Source organism: Thermomyces dupontii (genome assembly GCF_041956625.1).
Source record: "Thermomyces dupontii strain NRRL 2155 unplaced genomic scaffold VTN31scaffold_2, whole genome shotgun sequence".
Taxonomy (NCBI): domain Eukaryota; kingdom Fungi; phylum Ascomycota; class Eurotiomycetes; order Eurotiales; family Trichocomaceae; genus Thermomyces; species Thermomyces dupontii.
The window spans coordinates 2,577,654-2,602,080 of NW_027192308.1; the positions used below are offsets into that span (position 1 = coordinate 2,577,654).

Below are 24,427 nucleotides of genomic sequence, written 5' to 3' on the forward strand. Positions count from 1 at the left end.
AAGAAGGGATCATGTGATCGACCGCTTGAACGAGACGTCGACGTCACCGCATCAAGGCCTCTGGTGAAAGAGACTCCTGCGGAATCGATTCCAGGAATCTCTAGTAGTCGACCGCATTTTCCCAGGAGAATTGTTTTTGCTAGAAATCCATCATTTGACTTGGTCATGGCGTCTTCATCAAAGCCTCCGAGTTCACTGCTCTAGTAAGCGCATCCACAATCAGCATGCTTTGCAAGCTCGCCGAACAAAAAAAAAAGAGTATCGCGATACTAACAACTTTGAACCAAAAAGCTCCTGTATCGCCCATGGCACAACAATCCTCGCCGAACACTCCGCCCCGGGGGCGTCGATGACCTCCGCCTCCTCCCTCGCCTCCATCATCCTCCCCAAGATCTCGCACGACCGACCGCAGAAACTCACCTACACGCACGATCGGCTCTTCGTGCACTACATCGCGGACTCGCCGTCGACCGCCAGCGCCGAAAATGAGACGCCGTCACAGGAGCCGTCCTCGCACAGCTCGCTGAGTTATCTCGTGGTGGCGACGACGGAGCAAGGCCGCCGCATCCCCTTTGCGTTCTTGCTCGAGATTAAGCGCCGGTTTCTTGCGGCGTATCCGCCGTCGACGACGGATTATGCGAGTCTGCCGGCGTATGGATGCGCGGCGTTTAACTCGGAGCTGCGGGGACTGCTGCAGAGCTATAACACGGCGCCGCCGTCGGATTCGCTTGCGTCGGCAAGGCGCGAGATTGATAGTGTGCGGGATATCATGACGGAGAATATCGAGAGGGTGTTGGAGCGTGGGGAGCGGATCGATCTGCTGGTCGATAAGACGGATCGACTGGGTGGTAGTGCGCACGATTTCCGCATGAGGTCGCGCGGACTCCGGAGGAAGATGTGGTGGAAGAATGTCAAGGTGATGGTGCTGTTGGTGATTGTGATTATTTTCCTGGTATATCTCTTCGTTGGCATGGGATGTGGGCTACCGGGTTGGGACAGATGCGTCGGGTCGAGCAGCTAAGGGCTGGATCTATTCTTGTAACTATATTTTTGTCTTTTGCATTGTGATATCCATGCGTCAGCGTGTTTCGGTTCTAGTATCGTGTTGCTTGGCTGGATGCTTTTGATTTGATTTGGGGTGTCTTAGAAATCTCAATGTTCAGTATAATCAATTCGATTCTGAAGTACATAGATCTATATACTACTTACTACTACTGCCTACGAAGAGTTTTATGCTTGTATCTCACCATCAAACCCTAACCCTCCGCAACTGACCAGGGCCAGCTTCGGGCAGAGTCTGCGGATGAGACACGGGGAAGAGGGTAGAGCTAAATGAGCCCTCTTCCTCCGATAGGTTCGATATTCACCAGACGTATACCTCGAGAACCATGGACCGCAACAACTTTAGAAAAGTTATTGCTGGTGTAACGAGGAGATAAACTGGTGGCGTTCGACTTTGATGGGAGGGGAGTTGGAAGAGAGAGAGAGAGAGGAGTTTTGGTCTCCCTGCTGCGTTGCTACTGGATCGCTATCAGAACTTCCTCTGGCAAGGCCTTTTTTTGTCTTTGGATTGTGTCTGGGATTCAGGTGTAGGCTAGAATCTATGCCCCTTTTCCCGACCATGACCCTCCAAAAGAAGCTCTGACGCGCCCATTGGCAGATGCAGCAATGTCATACCAGCATTCCATTTTGGCCTTCGAGACCAAGAAACCCAATCTCCGCTCATCCCTGAAGCACCGCTCCCTGTCCAGCCCTCCTTGGACGAGTAGAAAACGCAATCAACAGGAAATCAAAGATTCCATTCGCGCACCCGTTTCGAGGAAGAACGAACCCGTCATGACATATCACATTTTTTGTAGGATTTAACGCAGCATTCGCTATTAACGGGACAGAGGGAAAGAGAAAAAAGGAAAGCAAATGTCTATGCCGACGACTTCCTCTCTTCCCGCCTCTTCTTGATGCGCTCCAGCAGATTCTCCCGGTCCTTGTCCAGCTTCAGCTTCGTGATGACGACCTTGGACGGGTGGATGCCAATGGGCACGTTCAGGCCGTTCGACTTCTCCCGGACAAGGCGCTCAATGTGTATGACCCACTTCAGACGGTAGACGCTCGTGACCTTGCCCTCACGGCCCTTGTTCGAACCCCGGACGACCGTCACCTCGTCATCCTTGCGGATTGGGATAGAGCGGACCTGTTGCAGTAGGAACGTGTTAGACTCTTGTTTTCCTTTCGTAAAATTTTCGTGGCAACTCGCGGCGTTGCTAATTCATTTGGGAGAAAACGACGGGTAGGGCAGGGAAAACTGCTCATTGCACCGGATTCAAGGAAAAAAAAAAAAATGGGGCCGACTTCGTACATTGTACTTCTCACGAAGCTCCTTGCTCAGAGGAGCGCTCATGATCACACGTCGCACGCTCGAGGGGGCACTGAAGTGCGCTTTGCGCGACTTTCGTCGCGAGGAAGACACGGCTGTTGTCAAGCCATCCGTCAGTGAAACTGGTTCAATAACATGGATGCGAAATACAGTTGTCTGCCAACTGCCATCACTTCATTCGCCGGATGATTCAAGTCGAAGACACTGGGAAATTTCACGGAATGAACGTACTGGCGTGAGTTTTGGCCATTGTTGCAGAGCGCGTGTCGTCGTCCTGACGGGGCTCTAGGGAAGGGTCGTTGTTGTGTGGTCTTCGTTCAAAGTCTTGAAATTGTTAAGCCGAAAATGTGCGTGGTTAGTTCCGACTGTGCGTCACATGACCTGCCGCTTAGCTTAGAGCAGCAATACCACTTTTGATTCGTCAGTTGAAGTTCCACTGAATTAGCCGAATTTGGTTAGTTGCAAATTCATATCTTCAAAAATGAAAATTGAAAACCGCGAATGGTTTGGAACTTTGCGTTCAAGCTTTCGGCCAATCATCAAATGGCAATCTGAGCAATCGATCTCAATGCTTCGCCGCGACGATGGCGGGACTCCAGGTCTCCAGGATAAGATCGCAACCCCATAGACGGTCTCGTCCGGCCATGCGCTTGACTCAATCAGTACGGAGTACAAGTACTTTCGAGTTTTTCATCTGATTGCGTACTCCGTACTGGTAACCCTCAAACACCTCATCCTTTGGGTTAGGAACATCCTGCATGGAGGCCATGACTTACATTCATGCGCGAATCAGGTTGATTGCGCCAGCTTGATTGCTGAGTCGCTCGCGATAAGGACGGCGTCGCTTGGTGACTGCTCGACCGGCGCTATCGAAGAATAGGACGTTGCTGGCTTGGGAGAGCTCACCAACGAACAACTGAACGGACCTGGTTACCTTTAGATACGATGCATCTTTGTTCTGATCTCAGGTCTCGAAAGCGTCGACGACACCCAGTATCGAGAGCGCGCCTCCCAATCTCAGAGAATTACGGTGTTATCAAACACTATGGCACATCCGCAGTCGCACAAGAATGCGCTGCCCTCCACCATCCCGGAATCCAGCCACCCGCCTATAAACACCTCATCGTCCGCTTCTGAGCCGAATGCTCTCCAACCACACAATGTTGCCTATAGAAGTTCCTATTTACGGCCTGATTCTTCTACTCATCCTTTGCGAAGTTTGTCACAGGATCAGCGGAGTGAACTGGTACCGGATATCGTCAATTCAGATCAGCAACGAAGCCGCGAATCTGGTGCTCATGACATCCCCCAAGGGAATTCCTCACAGAATCCCAGGTCGCTATTTTCGTCAGATATCTCTCAAAAACCACCGACAGACCAGTCTGCAAATCTTCCGCAGCGACCAGGAACACATCATCCACGTCATCAAACTTCAGCGCAGGAAGAGCTAGGACCTGAAACGCGCGAGAATCTCCCCAGTCTCCAGTCCAGGAGGGGTACGATGCGGAATCATCCAAGTCAAGATCAGCCAACTACTAGAGGACCAGATGCGGCAGAAGATCCAGCAAACAGAAGCCCTAATCCAAATCCCTATGTCGTTTCACAAGTCCCCGCCGGGCATAATAGAACTGCCCCCGAGAATTCACAGTTCTCTTCCCGATCCAGAAACCCGGTTCGTTCATCACGAGCACGACAAGATTCACCTTCGACTACGGTACAGCAGAGGCTGGCGCAAGCAGTATCAGAGCTCCTGATGAGAAATCCATTGAACGCGGACAAGCGGGAATCTTCCTTCCAGTTCTTATGTCGGGTTTTCCGGAAGGATCAGACGTATTCCGACCTCGTGGATGAATTGGAGTCATATGGTTTGGTTTTTGATCGAAAGGCTCTGACGCAATGCTTACTCTTTGCTGTGCGCGCGAGTAATATCGGCGATCAGACGTGTCTAGATCAGACCACTCCAGCAGGGGCTCTTTCGGAGCCGGCCCGGGGTTTAGCGACCACTACCGCGGTTCCATTTTCCGATCGTCCAAACCCAGTCTCTATTCCGAAGATGCGAAACACTTCAGCTTCCTCTCATACCGAGCAATCGGCCGCTGCAGCTGCCCTAGCCAATCATGGGGTGGCAGAGCCGTCAATTACAGCACCATCATCGAATAATGCCGTATCGGCTACAACCATTGGGGCCGAACAGGAGTCAAGTATACAGATACGGTCCATCCTTCCCCAAGGGCAGGTCCTCCGCCCATCACCCGATTCGGATGAGAGATCTAAGAAGCGATATCGTTCAACTATTGAGATTATGGACTCAACACAACCAAGGAGCGATGAAGATAACATGATGGTTTCGCCGTCAAAGCAACCTCGGTTAGAAAATCCCACGGGACAAGCTCCGAATCGTCACTCTCCTGTGCTAGCGATTGTAGAGAGTTTGGCCAGAACGGCTGAATCGCCATTGTCGAGCCCTCCTGCACATCTTGGACCTGGAAATCGGAACTCCAAGTCCGAAGAAGGTCATGAGCGAGGCGACAGCCCTGAAGTTTCCCATATCCGGAACAGAAAAGACATTGCTCAAGCTCTACGCCCGTCCGATGTATTACCAGAACGTGTCTCCTATAACGCAGACACAATCGCCCGGGATATCTTGAGAGCGGCTGGCCACCACCCCACCGAGGCGCCGCTCAATCATCATCTGAAGGAACTGCGAGAGAACTTCTCAGCTGTCAATACCCAAACCGACTTGGAAACGTTCCGATGGGACTTGGTTGACTCCGATGGGCCGCCCGCACCACGACTCGAAGATATCAAAGTCGATCTCTCCCCGCTTATCAAACCACGCCGCCATGACAGAGACGACGGGATATCAGGAGACTCTGTCCAAGAAACACCGATGGACGCGCTTGACGCGACTGCACCCATGTCACCCTTGACCAATTATTTTTCTGCTCGATATCAGTCAAGGCAAACTACCCCAGCTCACGACGTTGCATGGCCCGGGGCAGGACCCTCGGTGGCCACTCCTAGAAGCGATCGCTCTCCCGAGTCCGAACACGGAAGTTCCTTACATTTCACACCCTCGAACGGTCCGAAAGAGGCAGGGGAAGATATTTTGCCTCACCCACAGTCTTCACCAGTCCCGGAATTTCCGATCTATGTGTGCGAGTGGGAAGGCTGCCAGGCTGAGCTCCATGATGCGCATACGCTTCGTCGCCACGTACGGAAGTGCCATCTCAAGAACCAAACGTCATGTTTATGGGCCGATTGTCCCAGATCGATGAAGCGATTTCAACCCGACGAGTTGCGCGAACATGTGCAAGCGGCGCACATCCAGCCTCAGGTCTCGAAGTATGGAAATGGTCCGACATTCCCAGGCAATGGTAAGGTGGTATTTATGTTCACAGATTGAGCTGTCACTTACGAATCGTTTGCCTCTTTTTTCTAGGGGACGGAATGGCGCCATACCTCCGTGACGAGGATGGGGCCATCATCACACCAGACGTCGCTACCGCGCGCGAGCATGATACGATTATTTTCCCGGCCAACGAAACCGCCATCGAGGCGTATCATGAGCTGCATGGGCATTATTCAGACCTGGAGCGGGCACGGCAAGTGTTCGAAGCGGTGCAGAGGCAGCGCAGGAAGATTGGCTTCGGTCTTGAGCGAGAAGGGTGCATCTTTGCGACGCCAGAGCGCAATCGCGTCCTTGATGATCAAGAAGATGTCTTCGAGGTGGTGCCATGTCCAATTGAAGATTGATTGTGTATCATGACGTTTCTTCAAGGGTGGTTGTGGGATACATCACATAAATTGGCCAGGCGTTCTGGGTGTTTGCAATAAATTAAAGCATGTGGATACTGCCAACCTTAAATCAAACCGGGTGGGAGTCTATATTTCGACTGGATTCATGATGGTTCAGAGGAGTTGAATGATGGCCTGATCATTCAATTGAAGACGGAATAAAGGGTGAACGAAACAAAGCTATTGACCGTATTTGGAAGAAAGCGCCTGAACAATCTATACCCATGCCATACTTCCCAACCTGCAGCATCATGACGACGGTCGACTTCCCCCTGAACTGGTAGTTGCGACCGGATCTGCCCCTGGTGTTTTCGACGTCTTCGAGTCCGGCGAGCTCACGGACACTTTCGCTTTCCCGGAAGAAGTAGAAGACTCGTCATCATCTTGGGCGTTCACTTCTAGGAAATGATAGAGGACAATCAGAAGCATGGCACAGGAGCCGAGGAAGACGGCAAGAATGAAGAGGTAGTTGTCCGAAATCATGGTGATGGGGAAGGGTGTTCTCAAGGGCCTGGATCTGTGATGATTGTTTGGGAATCGGAGTTGGCTCACTGGTCGATTGCGGGCTCTGAGGAGAGAAATTAGTGCTTGAGCCCAACAAGTGAGATCTGCGATTATGAAACATACCTCTGGATGAACACAATTGCTATGGAAAAAGCCAGGCTGGAGCTTCGACCGCGATGAAGGCTGCTTCGGAGATGCCAGCATTGGCATTCCAACTTTCCAAGTGTTGTGATGACTAAGCTTTGTGCCAAGCTTGCACAGCACGTGCGCTAATCCATCATGGGACTAATGTACTCGGACTTGAAGGCCTGAAGCGCCGAGTCTGATTCTGCCTGGTTTGCCCTACTACTGTAGCTGTACGAGTCTACTTACGAGAGTACTGCCACAGTTTGAGGGCCTGAGCCCTGAGGAAAGCCTGGTATGGCGGCAGAACGGCAAGCTGGCAGGGCAAGACAGCCACGGTCTTTCAAAGACTTTTGCCAAAGAGAGTGCGAGCACTGTCCCACAGTCCCACTCGTCTCTCTCAAAGCCTCCCCAGTCAAAGCCGTCAGCAGCAGCCCGTCCTCTTGTAAATCCACCGAAAATGGATACGAGTCCAGTGCAGCGAGTCCACTTTATCAAGCTTATCCGGTTGGTTTCTGGCCTTTCTCTCCGTGCTCCATATTCCCCGTTCCTAGAACCAACCTAACTTATCGTTTTTTTTTTCGAGCACGCAACGACCATGGACTGTAGGTACTGGAAAAAAAAAACCCAGTCCTTGCTGCATGTCAACGTACGTAGGAACAACCTGTGTGCCTCCGCTCCCATGGCATGGGTTATGACTTATGAAAGGACAAATGGACAATTCAAGCCAAGCCAAACAGATTAACAGCAATGCATCGCTAGTAGTTTGCTACGGCCCAGTCATTTGGGAGAAGGACATTGCCTCCCTCTCTCCATTGATGTGTGCCAATGACCAAGGGACGCAGTACAATTGGATAACCGCGGTTGAGAAAAAAAAAGAATCAACTGATCAAGTTTCACTCAACCCCCCAAAATCAAACCCTGTCCTCGATCTTATCGTCTTATCCCGTATCCAACAACAAATGAGCCTAAAACCCATAAAAAAAAAAAAAACCCAAGAGCATGTTAAGTTTATAACGGCGCCTGTCCCACGTTGCACAGCCAACAATGAACGTCCTAGCGGACCCAGGGACCGAATATATTAATATTATTACTTACCAGATTGGATGCACGGCCCCTGCAGAAATAACGGTCGGGAGCTCTGAGATCCGACTCCAGAGGTGTCTATTCTACTCGTGGTCTCGCACAGTCCAGTGAGGCAGGCTTCCTTAGCCTAGAACCTGGCCAGTCCATGTTCGCTTGATTTCATTCATGACCATTCATTGAAAGCTGGCTGCTGGACAACAAGAAAGAAAAAAAAAAAAAAAAAAGACCCCTCAACGTGCGGCCTTTGTCTTTTTAATATTCTTCCCAGTGACCGCTCTATCAGTCCTTTTCTTTTTGATATGTGTTCGAACGACTTTAACCGAGTCCTCTGTCCCTTTCTACAGTAGTAGTCTCCAAACCAGGAGGAGTCCGGATTCCCGGGACGCTTTGGTCCCGCCCGCGCGTTAAACGTTTGTGAACGTTAGGCTTGCGCCGTCCTTCGCCTGTTCCAAGCGGGGAACTCGGGCCTTCCACTCGGGAGGGCGGATTTGCGACCGCTGGATCAAGCCGTTGCTTAGGCCGTGCATTAGCCAGTAAGTCAAGACTCCTGAGGAAAATGAGAGGAGACAGATTCAAAAGCTAATCTCGCCTCCATGGATGGCGAGGCCCATACTACGTGACAGGTCTGTTTTTATGTTTTTTTTTTTTCTTTCCAACCCAGCAAGCTGATTCTGATTTGCGTACAATTGCAGGTTTCTTCATAATATCCCATAAACCAATACCTTAGCTTTCCCTCTGTTTCCTCCATTTCTTCCTGTCGCAATCTCCTTCTAATTCATCCTCAGAGCTGTCCTTTGTATCCCCACCGCAGTCATGACCAACGAGTCCACTGTGCCCTCCTACAACCCCAATAAACCATCACTACTCGCCTGCCTCAGCTGTCGGCAGAAGCATCTAAAATGCGATAGTCGCCGCCCAACGTGCGGGCGATGTGAGTCGACCGGCACTCACTGCGAATTCACACCGTCTCGGCGCGGCTACAAAGGCCATTCCAAAAAGCGCCGCGTAGAGGGAGAGTCTCCAGAGCGGAACATCGCAACAACAGAAGCAGATGTCAGCAAAGTGAACTTCATGCCGGGTTGGCAAATGGCGCCGCCCATCCCCGGGTCGGCGCCGGCTTCCACTGCCTCGTTCTACCCTCCAACAATGCTCAATGCCACCTTAGCATCTCCCCAGTCAACGAACTTTGTACTCTCACAACCGCCATCGGTGCCAACAACGACAACGGCAGCAATTCCTGTTGCTGCACCGAATAATGCCATGGTCCCATTGGAGTCGACGAATACATCTTTGGCCAATGATAACTATCTGGTCAATGTCTATTACTCGGACTTCCATCCGGCACACCCCATCCTCCCTCCTCCTCGATTCTTCGATCGCTACGTGCCGTTCTACCTCGTACAAGTGATGAAGTTCATCGGCGCGCACTTCTCTCCCTCCGCATCCCCAGAAACCTACCGCGGAACGGTCGTCTCTGATGTTCAAGCACAGCCTCCAAGTCCGGGAAAAGTGCAAGCGCTGCTATTGCTGACCATCGTACTTCACTCGCGCAATGAGCGCAATGAAGCCGGCCAACTGTTGGCCCAGGCAATGGACTTGGCCTACGAGTTGGGCATGCATCGGCGCTCATTCGCCGACACGCATGGAGAAGGAGACCCGATCCGGAAGGAGAGCCTCCGACGGACGTGGTGGGAACTCTTCGTCATCGAAGGCATGTTGACGGCCTTGGGTATTCGAAAATCGTTTACCGCGAATGCCACCGATCTCGAAGTGCCGCTACCCTGTGAAGAGCGCCTTTACCAGGACGGTCTGTGTCCTTCAGTGTCGCCCACAGTGGCACAATTCGATGACCGGATCTTCGCTGACGAAGACATCGACTTCTCATCCTTTGCCTACCGTATCGAGGCAGTTCGGATTCTCGGGCGGGTTGTAGAGCTGTCGCAACAGGTCCAGAATCAACAAGACCAGGTAGAGGCCATTGATGCAAGGATATCGAGCTTTTTCCATCACCTGCCCGAGTCTAAGACGGAACTGATGCGCGCGGACAACACCGTCGACGAGGTGATGTTCCAAGCGATGATGGTCGTCAATGGCGCCTCGATCTACCTCCATTTCCCACGTTCGGACCTGCTCTCATCGCCGGCGGTGGCCGCCGAGGTGATCTGCGGGCATCCCGGGTTGTGTATGATGCCGGCATTCTCCCACCACTCGCACGCAATGAGAGCCGTCAAAGCGGCCAGCGAGATCTCGAGTCTGGCAGCCATGCGCACGCCGGTGACGAAGCACACGCCATTCTTCATCTGCGCGCTGGTGCTGAGTTCGATTGTCCAGCTTGCAGCATGCTCTGTAAAGGCCCGTCAGATGCCGGATCCCAAGCGAGACCGACTCACGCTGACCGTGGGCGTGTTCAAATCGATGGGGCGAACTTGGGCCATTTCACAGTCCGTCATGCGGCAAATCAAAGCGGTGGCGCGCGATGTGCTCGAGATTGGCGTGCGGCCAACGGTGGATGAGAATAACATCAACATCGACTTCACCTCGTTTCTGCAAAACGACCAGCTCTGGCTGCCGGAGCAATCTGTCAATTCGTGAGAAGTGGAATCCGATCATGTGCCCAGGCCAGGAGGGCTTGCCAGTTGTTGGGATGGGAATGTTTCTTTTCTGCATCACGTGAGCTCTCCGCGGATAAGCTATCGGAGGGTGTTCCGGGACGAGACCACGGAGTAAACCGATTGCCATAGATTTCCTTATCTGCCCCCTTTCTATCATTTTCCCCCGCAGAAAAAAAACCAAAAGGGACAGATATAAGAACTCAGACCACAAGCCATCTTTCACTACTTTTGCCACTGCGAAAAGCTCTCGATCGTCGACTTGGACCAAGGTCACGTTTCTTTTTCCTTTCCCTGTCTTCACCTTGTGTCATAGCCAGCTGCAACGAGCAATACTACAACTACCTAATCCTCTCTTCCGCCTGGCGTCTCATAATTTACGTCATTCCCCTTCGAGGCTAGAGCAAGGAACTCATGTGCCGGAAATCCACCTGCTCGAATTGTCGTAAGTTTCTACTATTCCCTGTCGCCCTAACCCTTTCTTTTCCTTTGCTCTTCAGTTTGGTACATGATTCTAAATCATGCGGTTTGATGCCTATAGACAAAACCACCTGGTGGGGTTGTGGTCTTCACATCCCCATGGTCATGGAATCCGTCCCGCAATCCGAATGGTGTACCTGCACGCCCCGAGTCGAGCGTGACGGGAAAGAATATCCTCCCAAGGGGTCATCAGCGAACTGAGACGTGATTGGGTGATGGGAGTTTAGTTGAAGGTTGGAGTCGGGAACTGTCGTTTGGATGGTCTGAATGGCGTGCATGTGTTACTTGGACGAGGGGAGGATGTTTAATTTGAATGGTACTGCAGCGTGCATGAAAGGTTTCGACTGCACTTGTACAGGATCATGACAGAATGAGATACGACCTCGCACTGCACTCATGCTCGCTTGAACCTCGCCCAAAGTGCGAGTATAGGGTTATTACTGTATCAACGCCCCTCAAAAAGCTCCGTCCGTTTCAATGAATGCGTAGAACAACAACGATGTCGGAGACTGAGTACGGTATTTCTCACTGATCTCAACTTACTTGGTCACAGTCGAATGATCTCACCGCAATCAGCCATGCAGACGGATTCTAATTGCCGCGCAAATTCTCCTTAGCCGCGAACAGCCGCAATCTTGAGGTAATGAGAGTCATGTGACCAGAAGGCTGCCCTTGCTCACGTGGATTATCCACTAGGTATTCATACTGCCAATCGCGTGCCGCGAATTTGAAATCGAACGGATAGGTTAAGCTCGCGTCGGAGACTCGGTAGGCCATTAGTAATATCTGTGCAGTGAGGCCTCCATGGGGTCTCTGCTGCTCCTATGAGTACAAGGAGGTAGTGAATACGAGTCCTGGTATACTCTTGACTGTCTATTGTTGATTGATTCCCAAGTCCCATTATTGCAAATAGTACTACAGAGTACAACGAGTAGGTAGTATGCTTCACAGCCCTTACGACGAGGGAGTGACGTTGGTCCAAGTGGTTACAGTAGTACTGTGCCATGTTAACCTCGGAATCTTCCGGCAGTTGGAGCCAGTAACGTGTCTGAGCTTTCCTCTTCTGGATCATATCATCAAAGAGAACAGCAAGAACACTTCTGGTGTTACTGGCAACACTAGTACTATTCACTGCTTCACGGATTCACGGAAGTCTCAGGAACGTAAGTATCCCATAGGTTAGCAACCATACAGGGAAAAGAGTACCTACGCATACACCAAGCTTTAATTGGTAGGTATTGAACTTTGGACACTAACCCTAAAGAAATTATCAAACAATGTGTCGTGCATCGTTTATCGGTTACTCTTCTGGTTCACTCTTCACTGAATGCGGGCACCTATAGTTAGATATTATGATTCTTTTTTGCTCATCATGGCGTCAATTCTCTCCCCTTCATTTGTCTCAGGACCGATCCCGGTGCAAAAACTCCAAGGCTCTCCAACCTTTTTCCCATCCGTCATGGATTCGGGCGCCGAGATTCGGCGTTTGAAGGAGCAGATAGAGCAGCTGCGTCTCAGAGATGAGGAGTGGCAACGCGAGATCGAACGTAAAAGAGAGGAGGAGAGGCTGCGATCCAGAGAGGAGTGGCTAGAGGAAAAGAAACGCCTTGAGGAGGAGAAGTTACGAGAGGGAGAGGAGAAGCTACGAGAGACAGGAGTGGGTTGAGGAGAAGAAGCGCCTTACGGAGGGAAGGCTGCGCGAGAGAGAAAAGCGGCTACTCATCGAGGAGAAGCCGCGAAATGAGAGATGGGATTGGCAACAAGAAAGTGAACGAAACCGCGGAATCAATCTATCCAAATATATCTCATCTCAGACCAACCTGTTTGATGAGACGATGGAATTCGAAACTGATAAGAATTTTGCGTCACAGGGAGGCTTGACTAAGCCGGATAAAAAGCGGTTCCCTACTCTTCTCCGGCCTTGGTCCAATCTCCTTGACCTCCAAACGGAAGATTTGAGGATGGTGTTTTCTGCCTTTCCAGAAGATTGTCGAGTATTTGGAAGTGTGGAAGACATTCGCAAAGTTGCCGAGATTTGTCTCTTGAAGAAGTTAGAGCAGCTGCATCTCAGAGATGAGGAGCGGCAGCGCGAGATTGGACGTGAAAGAGAGGAGCGATGGCATGTTGAGAAGGAGAGGCTCCGCGAGAGAGAGGGGTGGCTTGAGGAAAAGAAGCATTGATGTGTGCCAATGAACGTTGTGGGGGGACCCCAAAGTGATCAACAAGCTCCGGGTGCCGCCACAGACCGGGGTTGGTATTTTGGCCGATTGAAGTTCAACGAACCTTTACCGATCCCTGATCCCTGTACTTTTGAGTTGTCTCTTTGGACTCGATTGAACAGCAAAGAACGGATTATAAGTAGCGGCAATCACCGCCAATGCACGTTCATGCAGCTGCCAGTGATCATCTGTCATTGTTTGTTCGGTGAGTTTCCGTGCATGCTTCAAGATGAAGCAACCTGGCTGGTTCCTCTGGTGAAGTGCAAGACTCGACAATATTTGGAACACACTGCCAACAGTCAACAGCCCAAAGCCCCTCGTGATGGCATTTTCCGCTTAGTATGAACTGTCATAGGAGCGACTGCTCATCGAGGAGAAGCAACGACAAGAGAGATTGGATCAGCAACACGAAAGCAAAGAATGCCGCGGAATCAACCTATCCGAATACATCTTGACTCACCTCAACCTGGTATTCAAGAAAATGGAAGTCGAGACCGATAAGAACTTCACGACGCAGGGAGGTTTGACGAAGCCGAATAAAAAGCAGTGCCCTACTCTTCTCCGGCCTTGGCCGAATTTCCTTGACCTTCAGAAGGAAGATTTGAGGATGGTGTTCTCTGCCTTTCCAGAAGATTGTCGAGTATTTGGAAGTGTGGAAGACATTCGCAAAGTCGCCGACGAGTACTTCAAAAATTCAAAGATGTCGAGTGAAGAGTGTCTCAACCTTGCCATGCCTTACCTCATTGAGCGGCCGGTTGAATTCATTGTCGAGAAGTTGATGGAACGTGATCCGGATGACCGGCTGAAACTTGAGCACGGTGTTGCGTTTTGTCCTGATTTGACCACGCTGGGCGCCGACGCTCAAAAACAACTGAACGCTCATCAGCTGCGAGCAGATCGGTTCTGCATCCTCAAACACGAGCCGGGGACAACGCCAAATGGACGGCTGGCTTTCGTTGTTGAGCATAAAGCGCCCCATAAACTCACAGTCCCTCAACTTCAGATCGGACTTCCCAGACTCTGCAAGATGAGTTGTATATACGAAGATGTGGCGAAGCGAGCGAAGAAGCCGAAGCCCAACAATAAAGAGGCTTTGTTCAGATACTGCGCCGACAAGCTGACTGCGTCTGTGATCACGCAGACATTCCGTTACATGATTGAAGCCGGCCTGGAATATAGCTACTTCACAACAGGAGAGGCATTCGTCTTTCTCAACATTGATTGGAAGGATCCCACTGTTCTTTACTATCATTTGGCGAACCCATTGGCCGAAGTTGAAGCGCACAAGGACAACGCTGTCTACTGTACTGCCATCAGCCAAGTCCTGGTCTTCACCCTGCGAGCTATCCGGTCGCCACAACATACGCTGACCGAGCGGAAGCAGGCAAAGGCAAAACTAAAAGTATGGTCAATGGATCCCGACTCGATTCTGCGAGATATTCCGCCGAGTATGAGGTATTCGGCACCCGCCGAGGCACGCACCCCTGAAACATATGCTTCTTTCGATAGATCTCCCTTCCCCTCTCAGAAGAGAACTAAGAAAACGCGCAAGACGTGCCGTCCACAAGAAGAATGGTTGAAGAACGGGCATCCTCCATCAGACGAATCTGACAATGAATCGTCGATCAGCGACCCACCAGACACACCGTGCCCGTTGGCGGGTGGTCAGAGCAAGTCGGAGAAGCAGCAGGATTGTCAGGCTCCCAGCTCCGGTAACGGCGTGAACAGTCAGCATTGTACACAAAAGTGTCTCCTTGGATTGGTAGAGGGCGGCATTCTGGACCGCAATTGTCCCAACTACCCAATCCACGTACGAAAGGGAGAAACCGAGGAAGGGCGTCATCCGATTGACCACGCAACGTGGCTTCGTCTTGTCAAGGAGCAATTGCAAGAGACGAAAGATGACGGCATCGAACCGGTGGGACTAGAAGGAGCAACGGGAATCCTTTTCAAGGTGACCTTGATGGAATACGGGTACACGTTCGTTAGCAAAGGGACCATCGAGGGATGTGTTTCCCGTCTCCGGCACGAGGCAAGGGTATACAAGCGACTCCGACCCCTTCAGGGCAGCTGTGTCCCCGTATTCCTGGGGTCGGCCGACCTTGGGTGGCCATACTTCTACTTTGGGCTGGACATTGTGCACATGATATTCCTCTCCTGGAGTGGCGAGAGACTTCGCTCGCACAGGGAGATGCCAGGGATATGGGAGGACAGTATGGATGACGAGGTCCTGCAGTCGGTGAGCAAGGTGGAAGAGCTAGGCGTGATGCACAACGACTTGACTGTCGCGAACCTTTTGTGGTGTGAGGAGACTCGACAGGTGATGGTAATTGATTTTGATGTCGCCGAGCTAGACGAGCCTGAGAGGCAGCCACTGAAGGAGATCTCTCCCAACAAACAACAAGGGTCCAAAAAGCATTCAGCCAAATCCGGGAAGCAGACTACCGAGAAAGCTTCAGTCGGAAAATCCGAACAGAGTGAGAAGAAACCCGTTGACGATCAAGTTGCTGTTGTGTCGAAAGCTTGAGCCGGTGACTACCAGAGGGTTGGCCCAAGCGCTTGGGTTTCCATCTTCCAGCGTTTGCTCCAGATCGCGATCACGCCGTCATCCTTTTGGGGCATCGCAGTCGAGGCAGTTGCCATAACCCATGTACGAGTGTTATTGGGCCTTTGTATTCGCTATTCATCGTTGTTTTGCCATGCTGTCTTCACTACTCATGCTCAAGGCTCTATTGCTCACCGGACAACGGCCATTGGCACTCTATCCTTGCAACGATATGTTAGCTCAGCGATCGGCTTGCTGTTTTCTTCTCCTGTTTCTCGAGAAATGTCGAGTAGCGAGGACTCAAAATCAGAGCACATCCTTCAGTAATATAGTAGTTAGCAGGTCGCACAGCGTGTGCCATGCCCAATAGATGATATCTGAACGGCCTAGTTAGCATGTTTTTTGGCCACGAAGTCCTGTGCCTACCACGTCCGAAGTGCACTTGAGAAAGGTGATAGCCCATCCCGCGGTGCAATAGGGATGGAGCTCAAGGCGGTCTACAGAGCTACCTCCACACTACGAGTAGAAGTCCAGTCAACTTGATGGCATGACAGAGTCCCAATTACGGTTGGAATGTCTGGTATATTGGGGTGTAGTGGCGTTTCGATGCCTTGTGGAAATGATGCTCATAACTGCCTCGATATTATTACCAAGAGGAAGTACTATTATCTTGAGCGGCGAGCAGAGTATCAAGGTCTCATGCGGTTCCTGTACGGAGTAAATAATTAGAACTCATGGGGGTATTCAGTACAAGTACTGGTAAATCATTCTCATTCTAAACTGTGTTTTGTCGATGAATATCTCTGCAATTTTAATAATATTCCAAACTATGGATATCAACAGCCCTTCGTTGACAAAAGGCACTTATGTTGCTCCTTGCCATGCAACTGATGTCCGTGGTTAGCTATAACTGTGCCGGCCTCAGAAAATGCCAGTAGCTCAATCACAGCCAGTAACAAGCCAGAGCTTTCCTCATCTAGGTCATGTCATCAAATAGAAGGGCAAAATGCTCTTGGTGTCTCTGGCAACAATGTAGATCGACTGATTCACAGATTCACAGAGGAGCCTTAGGTTAAGAACGGATCCAATACCTACCTAGGTAGTAACCTACAAGGGAAAAGTATACTCGTACACACACATCAAACCTAGGTACAATAGCCCTGGACACTAGCCCTAAACAAAAAAATACCAAACAGCGCGTCCTGCAGCGCCCACCGTTTACTCTCTTCTGCTTCAATCTTCACTGACTTCGGGCATCTATAAATACTATGGCTCTCCTTTGTTCATCATGGCGGCAAATTACTATATTCTTTGTTTCTGGGACCTGTCTCGGTGCGAGAACTTCCTGTTTCTCCAACCATTTTTCCGTCCAACATCATGATGGATTCGGAAGCCAAGATTCGGCGTTTGAAGGAGCAGATAGAACAGCTGCATCTTAGAGATGAGCTGCAGCAGCGCGAGATTGAACGTGAAGGAGAGGAGCGGAGGCAGCTTGAGGAGGAGAAGCTGCGCTTGAGGAGTGGCTGCCCATTGAGGAGAAACCGCGACAAGGAAGGGAGGAGCGGCAACAAGAAAGCGAGCAAAGGGAGGCCTCTTGTAACCGTGATGGAATCCTGGAAAGGGGCGACTATTGAGGAATGCCTTCCCGATCTCCGGCATAAGGAGACGGCTTACAGATGGCTTGGACCCCTTCAGTGCAGCTGTGTCCTCGTGTTTCTGGGGTCTACTAATCCCGGGTGGCCATACTACTCTCCCCGGCGTGAACGTTGTTCTCAGGATATTCCTTTCTTGGGGTGGCAAGATGTTACTCTTCGACGACTGGTCGCAGGAAAAGACACTGGTGAGCCAGCTCCTCTATCACATCGTTGTTTCTCCATGTTTTACTTTACTCATGCCAAAGCTTTAATTGCTGACCTGAGAACAGCCCGGCGCTCTAGAATCCCAACACGGATGTTCATGTGATGCAGATCAGCTCAGCAACTAGTCTGTTTTCCTATGCTCCTGCGTCCTTGAGAGATGTCGAGTAGAGGAGACTCGAGAATGAAGCCATGTCCTTCGGTCACACAGTAGTAGCTAGTAGGTCGCACAGCGTGGGACATGACAAGTAGTAGATATCAGAATATCTGAATAGCCTGGTTAAACACGTGTTTGGGCACGAAACGCTGTAATGCCAGCTTCAGAGTGACCCAAGAGTCGACTGGTGATAGCTCATCAGGCGAAGCAGCTCAAAGGCGGTTTACATAGCTACACTCGCATCCGATCCTCAGCAGGATAAAGTCCCAACTGCAGTTGGAAAAGCTAGGCAGTAGTAGTATTGCGTGCATGTCTACAAGAGATGTTCAAGTCACAACTGCTTCAGAGTAACTCCAGACATGGGAGAGCACTAGAACTCGTATCTAGGTAGAGTAGTAGGTCTAGCAGTCGCTTGTGGATTTCTGCAAACACACGATCAGGGTAGGATACAGGAGATATAAAATACTAGGTTAATGCTCATAGGGATGAAGATGCATCTGCCAGTTTGAAGAGCGAAACTAGGAAAGTCCATTAGTCTTGGAGACTTGGACTCGGTAAGCAAAGAAGCTTCGAACGTTGTGGGGGGACCCCAAAGTGATCAACAAGCTCCGGGTGCCGCCACAGACCGGGGTTGGTATTTTGGCCGATTGAAGTTCAACGAACCTTTACCGATCCCTGATCCCTGTACTTTTGAGTTGTCTCTTTGGACTCGATTGAACAGCAAAGAACGGATTATAAGTAGCGGCAATCACCGCCAATGCACGTTCATGCAGCTGCCAGTGATCATCTGTCATTGTTTGTTCGGTGAGTTTCCGTGCATGCTTCAAGATGAAGCAACCTGGCTGGTTCCTCTGGTGAAGTGCAAGACTCGACAATATTTGGAACACACTGCCAACAGTCAACAGCCCAAAGCCCCTCGTGATGGCATTTTCCGCTTAGTATGAACTGTCATAGTGAATGCAACCCCACAGTTTAGAGGCATGATTTCTTTGTCCAATGCCCAGCAAATTCTCTCTGCGTACGACTCTGTCCTACAACTATTGCTGAACAGTAGTAGATTCTGGAATAAGCCGAAAAGGGACAGCTGACCATCAACGAAGTGAATTCAGTGAGCGGACTATCCCGAGCAGTTCGCGTTGATCCCTCGGTAAGCTCCAGAGGTGGACCGAGGGTGTCAAGCTTCACGAATCATACTGCAGACGATGGACGAACTGCGATTGCTTGGCAAGTGATGGGGTCCATCCTGGCTTTGTTTGAGAGGGAGTTCTGGATCCATCAGTGCTTTCCTCCTGAGAAGCTAGAGGTCCAAAGATGAAGAACCCGAAGTATGATCAAGGGCGAGTTGTTGATAAAAGGCTATGGGCTGCCCACGAGGTAGACAGGTCACAGCAAGCATAAATTGACTTCATCAATGCTTTGTCTTCTTTATCCTTTCTCTTTCAATCCCATGAATGCATTATTGCATTATTGTCCGAATAAGTACCTAGCCTGCATGTTGTAGAAGCAGACGAGATCGGAAAAAAAAAAAAACATCGAGAGCGGCTTCTTTGCTCTGAAAGAAACCCCGGCTGTCAATCGTTCTCAGCTCCGCCGGAGACATGAAGATCTTCATCACTCTATTGGCTTCCGTCTACGCCCTTGGCTTGGTCGTCCTGGCCAAGGACTCGCTGGCTCCCAAGGCTCAGCTCGAGGACTTGTCCAAGCAAGCTCTCGCGACAACCTTGGCGTCGCTGAGCAAAGTGCAGCACCCCAACGTTTCCGGCACAAAGACATGCACTGGGGACACTCTGCGATTCCGTCGAGACTGGTAAGCGGTGCCGAAGAACTGCGATCATTTCCGATCCTAGCTCACACGGCCAAGGAAAACACTCTCGGCTGAAGAGAGGAAAGAATACATCAACGCCGTTCTGTGTGTCCAAAGCAAGCCTGGCCTCACTCCGCCCCAATTGGCGCCTGGCGTTCGATCTCGTTTTGATGACTTCATCGCAACGCATATCAACGTGACGCAATTCGTTCACTTCACGGTATGGATTCTCTATTCCTCTCTCTTTTTCGACTAACCGTCATTTAGGGCACGTTTCTCGGTTGGCACCGTTGGTACATTTGGGCCTTTGAACAGACGCTTCGAGAGGAATGTGGCTTTACTGGCGACCTTCCGTAAGGAGTCCTCATTCAGGGCTGAAAGTTTCTTTTGCTCACGATTCCAGTTACTGGAACTGACCCGACTCATACGATGACTTGACCAAGGACCCAGTTTTCGACGGTAGTGACACCTTTTTGTCCGGCAATGGCGAGTACATTGCAAAGAAGGAAGACATTGTCCTTTACCTGGAAGGCTACCCACCGATCGTCTTGCCTGCCGGCAGCGGTGGTGGCTGTGTGACCAGCGGTCCCTTCAAGAACTACACTGTCAACCTCGGACCTGGGAACTTGTCTCTACCTGGCGGTAAGTTCGAGTCCAAAAAGCAGCCTCTGGAGTACAACCCTCGGTGCTTTAAGCGTGACTTGACGACAGAACTCATCCGGATGTTCGCCAATTACTCTTCGGTGACTCACCTCATCTCGCAGAATGACCATATCTGGAACTTTCAAATGGAGATGCAGGGCGTGCCCGGCAGTGGATCCATTGGGGTTCACGGAGGTGCTCATTACGCCATAGGGGGAGACCCTGGCCGTGACTTCTTGGTCTAGCCCGGTGACCCGGCCTTCTACCTTCACCATGCCATGATTGACCGGGTGTGGTGGATTTGGCAGAATCAGGATCCGGAGAACCGTGAGACGGCGATTTCTGGCACCAATACATTCTTGAACAGACCACCTTCCGAAAACACTACCCTCGACACCCTGATCGACTTGGGCTATGCCTGGGGCGAGCCTATCGCCATGCGCGAGATCATGAGCACTGTGAAAGGTCCTTTTTGCTATGTTTATGTGTGAGGGGATGTTCTCATGGTCCACAGGTGGTTGAGGATAGACTCGTCGCTTCCGAGCTAGGCTGTGTAGTCAATCCAGCGATAATGTTAGCGCATGCTAATCGTAGTAATGGCAATTCAATCTCGGATGTACGGAGTACTGGGATCCGTGTGGAGGTTTGAGATGGAACGGGGTAGGTAAGTACTCAGTTCCAAGAAAGATGCCAACTTGCTCGTATCGCCGGGGCCTTGATGTGCGAGAAAGTACAGAGCACCCCGTACAATGTTCGGGATTGACTCTAGCCGAACGGTGGCGCCATTGATTTGGATTTGGATCTGGGGATGTGATTATGTCATCCATCCACGGTGGAAGTTAACTGCATGCCAGGGGTCATCCATTCTGATTGGCCCGTTCGACTTCAACGGTTGAGCCGCTTCGGGAAGCACGCAAACAAACCAGAGCATCAATCACATGACATGATGGAATGAAGAGAACAAGCAACAATCGATGAAAAATGGCTGGCAATTGAATTAGTATCGAGAACTCTGGCTTTCTCTCGAGCCATAGATTGCGGTCCTTGTGTTGCTCGCACATCGAATGCCGCAAACTGAATTTATCGAGTACCTATTCCCGCCAGTAATTCGGGCACTCTCGGTTCAGTCACATTCCTCGGCTCATCGACCCTGGATTCTTTTCGTCTGCTCCGCATTTTAAGAAAAATAACTGGACCTGTGTGGATTCGGGAACGATGGGATCTGACGGCCATGATACGTCTCCCTGGTCTAGGCCGCCCTTTCATCATTCCCGCACTCCTTCGTCCCCTCCTCTCAGGCCGAACCCGATCAGCTCCCAAACCCAGCGACTTCGACTTCGAAACGCGCGCTTTCGCGGTCCGAATCTCTCGGCTCACAAAATCACGGATCGGATTGCATCGTGGGGCTCGTCGTCCGATGACTCGGATGGTGTCCTTGACAAGGAGAATCACCTGGCGTCGTCTCCGCAGAGCCCAGGGTTGATTGAATCAACACGGCGAAGATCCAGCATTCTCCGAGAGATACGCAACTCCTCGCGTCGTTCGTCCGTATCGATCACATCGTCGCATGATCACTGGAATCCTCCTGCTTTCGAGCCCGACGACTATCGTCCGCACACCCCGCCGTATTCCGGTCGATCGTCCATCTTTCCCCCCTGGGCATCGTCTCAATCGCCCATCCACGATTCGAATCAGTCGTCTCCGTTGTCCCAGCAGTCGGAGATTCAGGTAAACAAGCGGGATGCTCGTAGCTCCAAAGTAGACTACGAGACCACTCGATACATTGAACATCTCGAGTCACAGTTGGCCGCCGCGCAGAGCGACCTGAGTCTAATGCAGTCCCCGTCGACCAAGCCTCGGTCCTCGAAACTCAGATCTCTGGCCGCCGAAGTCAAGGTTTTACAGCAAGAAATCGCGGAATGGGAAAGCAAATTCGAGGCCCGTGTCCAGGAGGAAGTGAAGGCGAGGACGGAGATCGAGAACCGATTACGGTCACGGATTGTCTTCCTGGAAGGGCAGCATGAGGCTGATCTTTGCCGTATCAAAGAGCTTGAATGCGAAAGAGACCTCCAGGCACAAAAGTTGCGCAATGCTGAAGCGCTGAGATCGACCAACCGCAGTCTCGAACGGCGCATTGACGTGTTGACGGAACTTCTTGCCCAGTCGCCAGTCCGGGTTGATCCCCCTAGGAGTCCGATTCGGGATGCCACGTCACCGACCAGAAGCCCGGGCCCTAAGCTTTCGCGTCCTCGGTCAGTGGTGCCGACACTGCCTCCAAGATTGGACCCGTCGTATCAACCGCTAGGAGCCCCTGTCCCATCGTCCGACGCCGCACAGGAACACGGAGAGAACAAGCGCAACGCATCTCAGTCCGACGCCGGCGAGCGAGACGATGCTGACGATTGTACGGTGTCTTCCACGTGTGCGAGCCGGTCACAACGATCATCAACCTTTTCGCATGTATCGACAACGTCAACGCAATTCAGTCTGCCGCTTCCTTTCTCGCCAGAGCTACAGGGTCGAGCCGCGGGGCGGCAGCGAAACATGCGACGGTTTCCCTCTGGGAGCTGCACGCTGAAGCCGCTGATCCTTCCCAACACAACAGCGTCGATCCAGCCTGGCCCACAGTCTGCAACGCAGTCAGAGATGGACTTTGATTCGGGATGTAGTTCCGATGACGCCTCGTCTGAGTCGGGAGGCAATAACCGCTACAGCGTCTGCCTCGCGCAAGAAGCAACCTTGGCGGCATTGGAAGGGCGAATCGAGTACCGTCAGACCTTTGACGAGGCTATGTTTGAGGGTAACGATGGTGAATATGGAACGTCTCTAGAAGAATCCTCCTCTGTCAATGGCATTGAGCACGGTCGAAGGCGACTATCTTCTCCATCCGGGGCATCCGAATTTTCGCGCAGTTTAGGGACTCCGAGCTCTGTTCGCACACGCCGTCACCATCGTCGACGGTCGTCAATCTCCGATATTGACCAACGGAGGATATCCCAATGGGGCCAAGTATTGACAGAGACCTATCGAGAATGGTGCACTCGCTTCGGCACGATCGCACATTGCATCGTGGCCAGCGTCTGGAGCAGGAGTACAAGACGGCTCTGGAAAATCTCTTGGTGGGTTCTGGGCCTGGTGTTGGGGTCGCAGCAACGTGATGACCTGATGCGGGGGATCACCCGGAGGTCGACCGAACGGCATGGGCGTGCCTCGAGGCATGATTCTTGTCCATCCTCAGCATCGGAAGAAGAGGACAGGCCGGCGACGCACACAACGACCAACACCACCATTGCCGCCGGCGGTGCACGGCAGGGTACAGTATCATGCAGGTGCAGCCACGCTCCCTGGTGTCGACAGCTTGCCGTTGCTCGCCCAAAGGCCGATCGATCATTAGGAGAGCATGTCTCGCAATGGGCCAAGTTTTCGATTGCGCTGATCGTCGCCGTCGGGTTAGCCATCCGGTACGGGCCGGAGTCTCTCCTCGAACCACATCGTCTCGAGCCGGATCAGGTAGATGATGAGCCACATGGGCCGCCGTCGGGTCTTTCGTGGACGCCATTGGCGCCAGTGACGGGACATCATTCGTTTTGAGTTTTTTTCTGGTATCGGGTCTAATGATTTGCTTTTTTGTCGCTCGTTGTTCTCCTTCCAAGGGTATGGGATGGGTTACTTAGTAATTACTATTACTGGCTGTGATGATCATAGGTTGGGCTTGTGCTACGATGTACATATGTAATTTTCTATGCGATTGTCGCCATAGCTGATGCCTCATGGCATAATCAATACCCCTTGACATTGTCCTTTACCTCTGCAAGAAACTGGACCGAGTCTCAACCTAACAATCCATCTCTTTTTTTCTTTGGGAGCTCACTCGAGTCCGTTCGATTCCGTCTACGGAGTATTTCCGACTGATCGACTACGAGGCCTACGATCGGAGTGGAAGAATCATATCAGACGCTCTATATTCACACACACCATGCACTACCACCCATCCTCAACCTCAAAGCAATTGTACATAGCAAGTTACAATGATCATAACAGGGAAAGAGATTATCTCCCAACAACATTTCCCATGCCATCTGACACGTAAAGGGTCAAGAAAAAAAAGGAAAAATAAGGAGCCATATCCATTCGATCCTCATGATAATGGGTACATGAATACTCATCATCATCGTGATCCATATCGCAAGGCATCACAGGTCAGATCGACTGAATAGGAACGGAAAAAAG

General features: G+C 51.3%; 8 protein-coding genes across 8 annotated transcripts; 6 read left to right on the plus strand and 2 right to left on the minus strand.

Annotated features, from left to right (window-relative positions):
* Positions 1-165: 165 nt before the first annotated feature.
* VTN31DRAFT_3327 (uncharacterized protein) lies at positions 166-1,021 on the plus strand (the record flags this gene model as incomplete). Its single annotated transcript, XM_069403594.1, has 2 exons — positions 166-203; positions 292-1,021. 2 exons carry the CDS (start codon positions 166-168, stop codon positions 1,019-1,021), a joined length of 768 nt encoding a protein of 255 aa, XP_069262760.1.
* A 900-nt stretch (positions 1,022-1,921) lies between these two features.
* Positions 1,922-2,624, minus strand: VTN31DRAFT_3328 (60S ribosomal protein uL24; the record flags this gene model as incomplete). Its single annotated transcript, XM_069403595.1, has 3 exons — positions 1,922-2,191; positions 2,357-2,469; positions 2,606-2,624. 3 exons carry the CDS (start codon positions 2,622-2,624, stop codon positions 1,922-1,924), a joined length of 402 nt encoding a protein of 133 aa, XP_069262761.1.
* A 1,503-nt stretch (positions 2,625-4,127) lies between these two features.
* Positions 4,128-6,130, plus strand: VTN31DRAFT_3329 (uncharacterized protein; the record flags this gene model as incomplete). Its single annotated transcript, XM_069403596.1, has 2 exons — positions 4,128-5,751; positions 5,817-6,130. The coding sequence occupies 2 exons, from the start codon at positions 4,128-4,130 to the stop codon at positions 6,128-6,130; spliced, it is 1,938 nt and encodes a 645-aa protein (XP_069262762.1).
* A 291-nt stretch (positions 6,131-6,421) lies between these two features.
* On the minus strand, positions 6,422-6,886 carry VTN31DRAFT_3330 (uncharacterized protein; the record flags this gene model as incomplete). Its single annotated transcript, XM_069403598.1, has 3 exons — positions 6,422-6,570; positions 6,725-6,740; positions 6,800-6,886. The coding sequence occupies 3 exons, from the start codon at positions 6,884-6,886 to the stop codon at positions 6,422-6,424; spliced, it is 252 nt and encodes an 83-aa protein (XP_069262763.1).
* A 1,812-nt stretch (positions 6,887-8,698) lies between these two features.
* VTN31DRAFT_3331 (uncharacterized protein) lies at positions 8,699-10,477 on the plus strand (the record flags this gene model as incomplete). The annotated part of the gene is made up of 1 exon (XM_069403599.1): positions 8,699-10,477. The coding sequence occupies one exon, from the start codon at positions 8,699-8,701 to the stop codon at positions 10,475-10,477; it is 1,779 nt and encodes a 592-aa protein (XP_069262764.1).
* A 3,197-nt stretch (positions 10,478-13,674) lies between these two features.
* On the plus strand, positions 13,675-15,720 carry VTN31DRAFT_3332 (uncharacterized protein; the record flags this gene model as incomplete). The annotated part of the gene is made up of 1 exon (XM_069403600.1): positions 13,675-15,720. The coding sequence occupies one exon, from the start codon at positions 13,675-13,677 to the stop codon at positions 15,718-15,720; it is 2,046 nt and encodes a 681-aa protein (XP_069262765.1).
* A 3,629-nt stretch (positions 15,721-19,349) lies between these two features.
* Positions 19,350-20,745, plus strand: VTN31DRAFT_3333 (uncharacterized protein; the record flags this gene model as incomplete). The annotated part of the gene is made up of 6 exons (XM_069403601.1): positions 19,350-19,558; positions 19,613-19,775; positions 19,823-19,886; positions 20,006-20,382; positions 20,443-20,662; positions 20,726-20,745. The coding sequence occupies 6 exons, from the start codon at positions 19,350-19,352 to the stop codon at positions 20,743-20,745; spliced, it is 1,053 nt and encodes a 350-aa protein (XP_069262766.1).
* Positions 20,746-21,412: 667 nt separating this feature from the next.
* VTN31DRAFT_3334 (uncharacterized protein) lies at positions 21,413-23,788 on the plus strand (the record flags this gene model as incomplete). The annotated part of the gene is made up of 1 exon (XM_069403602.1): positions 21,413-23,788. One exon carries the CDS (start codon positions 21,413-21,415, stop codon positions 23,786-23,788), a length of 2,376 nt encoding a protein of 791 aa, XP_069262767.1.
* Positions 23,789-24,427: the final 639 nt, after the last annotated feature.